The following is a 5,557-nucleotide window of genomic DNA, read 5'->3' as shown; positions in this document are numbered from 1 at the left end:
CAAGGATGCTAGTGAGCTTGGAGATAGATATTTTCGATGTGTGGGTTATTGATTTTATGGGTCCGTTTGTTAGCTCTTGTGGGAACACCTACATTCTAGTTGTGGTGGATTATGTATCTAAATGGGTTGAGGCAATTGATTTTCCCAACAATGAAGCAAGGAGTGTGGTGGAATTCTTGAAAAAGAATATCTTCACGAGGTTTGGTACCCCAAGAGCCATTATTAGTGATGAGGGTTCACATTTTTGAAACAAGGCTTTTTATGCCTTTCTCACAAAGTATGGTTTCACTCACAAAGTATCAACCCCCTACCATCCTCAAACAAGCGGACAAGTTGAAGTCTCCAACCGGGAGATAAAGAGTATTTTGTCGAAGATAGTCAATGCCAACCGGATAGATTGGTCAATAAAACTTGATGATGCTCTTTGGGCTTATAGAACGGCCTACAAAACACCGATCAGGATGTCTCCATACCGGTTAGTGTTCGGGAAGGCATGCCATCGTACGGTAGAACTTGAACATAAGGCCATGTGGGCTTTGAAGAAGTTGAACCTTGAATGGGATATCGTGGCAAATCTAAGGGTGACACAATTGAATGCTCTTGATGAATTTCGGTATCATGCCTACACAAGCTCGTCCCTTTACAAGGAGAAGATGAAGTACCTCCATGACAAGTACATCCACAACAAGGAATTTAAAGAGGGTGATCTTGAGCTATTGTTCAATTCCCGGTTACGGATGTTTTCGGGTAAGTTGAAGCCAAAATGGAGTGGCCCCTTTGAAGTGGTGAATATAACCCCTGTTGGTGCTCTAGATTTGAAAAATAAGAATGACGAGGTGTTTAGAGTCAATGGGCAGCGGGTTAACATTATCTTGGCAAGGTTAATGATGGCCACATTGTGGCGGTCCTTCATTTCAAATGATTGGTAATTTACGTCGTGCCGCGATATTAAATCAGGCGCTTCTTGGGAGGCAACCCATATATCTTTTTCTTTTTCTTGTTTTGCTTCTTTGTTAGATAGCTTTGTTTTGTGCTAACTAGTTTTGAAGTGTATGAAGGAATGGGTGTGCATTGCAGGGACTGTGCAAGAAACAATTGGCTAAGTGTCACAAAAGTGCGGACAACACCAAAATCATGCGGACCGCACAATCACTCTGTGGCCACACAATTCTGTGTGTGGTCGCACAACTAGAAGATCAAAATTGCATGCTCTATGAAGTTTGGCTTGTCAAAAATCCTTAACAAAGTGCAGCCGCACGCAAAATTATGCGTTCCGCACAAATTCTGCGGCCGCACTCACTTTTGTGCGGTCTGCAGAATGTCTTCGAAGGAACAGGTAATGAGTGTGTAGCACACTCAAAATTATGCGGCCGCACTCAGGTAGTTCTGGGCCCGACGGGTCAAAGTATAAATAGGGTTTTCTCAACTTTTGACGCTTTACATTCTCTGAACCTTCAAGCCCTAAGAAAACACAATGCATCTGCCACTAATTCTCAAACTTCAAGCATTTCATCTCTTAGATTCTCACCTGCATCCTCCATCACTGGTATGTTCATTTCATCTTTATATTTTTCATCTTCTCTTAGTTTTGTTCTTTTTGTCTAGGGTTAATTTCATGCCTAACAATGTCAATAGTTAGTCATCTTTGCTCAAAATCATGTGGGCAGCTTCATAATTGTTAATTGGGGCCTAGGTAAATAGCTAATCATGCTTAATTGTTAGGGCCATGTCTAATTCCTGCAAAACTTGTATGAATCGTAAAGTAGTGCCGTGTTAATCCAAATTGTGCGGCCGCACACACTTTTGTGTGGTTTGCGGTCTTTAAGTTATGACATTTGTATGATTGAATTGTGCGGACTGCACTCAAAAATATGCGGTCGTAGTGAAATTGTGCGGTCTGCAGTCAAAATTGTGTTGTCCGCACTGTTAAATGATCAGAGACCTAGTAGTCTGAACCTGGGGCTGTGCGGCCGCACTCAATATTGTGCAGTCTGCACTTTTGATTGTGTGGCCGCACTCAATTTTGTGCGGTCCACATTTGGCAGTCTGTAGCCGCACTCACTTTTGTGCGGTCCGCACTTGCCAGTCTGCGGCCGCACTCACTTTTGTGCGGTCCGCACTACCTCTTCTATTTTTCCACAACTGACCTACAACTATCAGGCATATATCTGTGTCCTATGTACCTGAACTCTAACTAATTCTTATTGTTATGAATTGCAGACAATGTTTAGATCACGTGGTGGAGGAGATACATCAAAAGGAAGGGCAGAACCCTCCTGAGGCCGAATCCGAGGACTAAGCAAGAGTAACCTACCACTAGCCATCCAGAGAGTGATAAGCAAGAAGGCTACGACCAACAGAGTCCCTGAATCATCAGACACCAGTGAGTATCTCCCATCTAGGGAAGTTTCTGAGGGAGACTTTGACCAAGCCCCACCTAACACCCAATCTCAACAAGTCCCGGGTATCTTCCACTTGGTTGATGAATCATCTTCCGCTGCTAGTTCTTCTAAAGGTTCGGAAGAGGGTAGCCATGATTCTGAGCCCTCTTCCTCACATGTCCCGGCTGCACCAATCAATGTTGGATGATGATGATGATGTCTCGGATGATGGTAGAGGGGGAGACATTCAAGTGGGTGGTCTTGAGAGGACAAAGAAAAAGGAGAGGTGGGAAGACAGATTTGTCAGCTTGACTACCTTCAATAGATTTAGAGAGTGGTGGCCCCAGAGATCGCTCACTCTTGAGCGACAATTCTTGATAAAGGATTTGGACAAGCACAACCCAAATGTCCTCAGACAGTTCCAGGAGAGAAAAGGGATGGAAATGGTTCACCCAAAGCACCCTCGATGCATATATATTTATTTGAAAAGAAACCACTAAATTTTATTAAATTAAAACATACATTAGAATAAATCCATCAGGAAATATATTTGTAATGAATCTTTTGAATTTCCATCTTTCATATTTTTCTTTTTATGTAGAAATTAAGCTAAGCACATTTGCAGTGACAAACATGCTTATTTCCCTCTAATTTGCAAGCTCCTCCGAGCTCACAGTCACTGACACAGAACGTCCAACATTTGCCATCATTTTCTGGACTATCATCTACACCAGGTACACATGAACCAAGTTCTGGGTGATCCATGCAACACTTTGCTGCATCAGCTATATTCTTGCAACCTACAAAATAACAACAATATATTATATATGTAAATAGACACATATGTATTTTTACTAAGAACCCGTTTGGATTAGCTTAAAAAAAGTGGCTTTTTCAGCAAAAATAGCTTTTAAGCTAAAAAGCAATAAGTTGGGATTGCCCAACTTCTTGCTTTTGGCTTGTTTTAAGCAGTTTTTAACTTATTTTAAGCATTTTTTAACTTTGTCAAACACTTAAAAAAGCTAAAAAGAGCTTAAAAGCTGATTTGACTAGCTTAAAAGCCAATCCAAACACCTAGTAACTAATGTTTAAAATGTCTTAAAAAGTCTTATTATTTGAATGATCTTGTGCTTGAATAATATAAAACATCTCTCAGCCCTTTGAATAAAGAAACTTTTGCTCTAAATGAATATCAATTCCTGCGTTTTAGTATCAATTGAATTACAAAAAATTGAGAGCAGCACAATTAAGCACATTTTTTGTGCAAACAAAAGATCTATTACATAAAACAATTAAAAATAAAATATCAAATAACATTGAGATATTAAAAGGTACGAACAAGAGTACCTATAGAAAGTATAAGGAGTGTGAAAAGAAGAACTGAAACACTCTTGATAGCCATGCTTATAGAACAATTAATTTTCAGAGTTGGGTCTATCAATTCTACTGAGAGCATCCTATTAATTTATAATGCTAGAAATGACCAGAGGTCTTTAAATTCTATATTACATGCATCCATATTAGATTAGTATCATAATTAACTAGCTTATAGAAAAGAAAGTATTGCTGATTTACTTCCCATCTTACGGAAAAAGATAAGGTAAGGGACTAGAATTTTTAGTGAAATGCAAGGAATAATATACTATCTCATAATATCATTAAGATCATCGAGCTGTGTATAACAATTTTCCCAAAATCCAAACTTCCAACACATTCCTTGTAAGATATAACTCGATGTTAGGGAGTTGAGCTCACTCTGATGTCTAATCATTAATGTTTATGAGAGAGATCACTGAATTAGCTAATTAAAAGTATCTACTAATGTCACGATCCTAATTTCTAACCGATCGGGATCATAATAGTGCCTAACACCGCTTGCTAGACAAGCCACGGCAAAAAATAACGAAATAATTGCAACAATTGACTAATCAACAAGATAATAAGAAAAGTAAAAAAAACTCGAAAGTGAACAAGATAAGTCTAAAACCCTTACTAGCGTTCAACCCTCCCAAGATGTGGAGTCACAAGTACATGAGCTTCTTTAGTTTTCTATATATACTGTTCTAAAAGAAATACAACACTATTTGAGAAAAATGGAAACAGTACCATAGAAATAAGAAAATGACTCCAGGCCTGTTGTCACGACCCTAAATCCCAACTTGTCGTGATGGCGCCCAACACACTTGCTAGGCAAGCCAAAAATTCACATAACAACTAAACATTTGGATAAAATATGGTTTAATAAACTCAAGGGTGGAAATAACATAAATATCTAATAAAAGAAACTGAAACACTACTACAACCATCTCAAAACCTTGTGTCAACGAGTACATGAGTACTACTAAGTTTCAGCATAAACCTAAACTCTAGTACAATTGTCTGAGTAATAGAACAATACTTAAAAAAAAAACAAAAAAGAGTTTCAAGGTATGCGGACGTCATATCAGCTACCTCGAAATCTCCAAGCAGATCCTAGCACAGATCTAGCAGTCATCACGTCTCGATGTACCTGGATCTGTACATGAAATACAGAGTGGAGTATGAGTACAACAAATCCCATATACTCAGTGAGTAAAAGAACTAACCTTGGGCTAAAAGCAGTGACGAGCTCAGAAGATGGCAGTCTGAATAAAATAAAATGACAACACAGATATAATAATGGCAGTAACAATAAACAACTCAGATTAATTTTCAAAATCAGCTCGTTCAGGTTACAGGAAATTAGACATGCTTTCAGGTTCAACAATTAAAGCCCAACACTGATACGAATATGTCAAGTACAACTACCATGAGGAATGGTACATCTCTATGTCTACATGTCAATATACATGTAACTTGTATGATTTCACGGTGGTATTCTCAAGTACTCACACAACTCAATCTGTCTGCCAAATGCTCACACAAACCATACACACAATCACTCAACACTGTACGGGTGCCTGACATCAATGCCCCTCACCAAAGCACGTGTATATAATATAGATTGTGTATGCGCTCACTCCTGGTATGTCACACTCTGGAGGGGTGGATCTTGCCCAAGCGCTAATATAAAGCCTATAAGGCATTTTGCGGCATGCAACCCGATCCACAATAACAAATAAGCTAATAATGCCTGTTGCGGCGTTCAGTACGATCTACAATAACACTCACAACCAGGCTTTCAGGTCCACCTCAGT

At 39.1% G+C, this 5,557-nt stretch overlaps 1 protein-coding gene and 1 long non-coding RNA gene across 2 annotated transcripts; one reads left to right on the top strand and one right to left on the bottom strand.

The window, feature by feature from the left end:
* Positions 1 to 527: 527 nt before the first annotated feature.
* On the top strand, positions 528 to 2,299 carry LOC138901138 (uncharacterized). The gene is made up of 2 exons (XM_070188878.1): positions 528 to 880; positions 2,221 to 2,299. Exons 1-2 carry the CDS (start codon positions 528 to 530, stop codon positions 2,297 to 2,299), a joined length of 432 nt encoding a protein of 143 aa, XP_070044979.1.
* Positions 2,300 to 2,858: 559 nt separating this feature from the next.
* LOC104117249 (uncharacterized) lies at positions 2,859 to 3,813 on the bottom strand. Its single transcript, XR_011411805.1, has 2 exons — positions 3,729 to 3,813; positions 2,859 to 3,181 (listed from the first exon to the last, which is right to left on the bottom strand). It is a non-coding gene; the product is annotated as an uncharacterized lncRNA (long non-coding RNA).
* Between the last annotated feature and the right edge of the window lie 1,744 nt (positions 3,814 to 5,557).

This window comes from Nicotiana tomentosiformis, chromosome 11, assembly GCF_000390325.3.
Source record: "Nicotiana tomentosiformis chromosome 11, ASM39032v3, whole genome shotgun sequence".
Classification (NCBI taxonomy): domain Eukaryota; kingdom Viridiplantae; phylum Streptophyta; class Magnoliopsida; order Solanales; family Solanaceae; genus Nicotiana; species Nicotiana tomentosiformis.
This window is presented reverse-complemented; position numbering and strand designations above follow the sequence as displayed.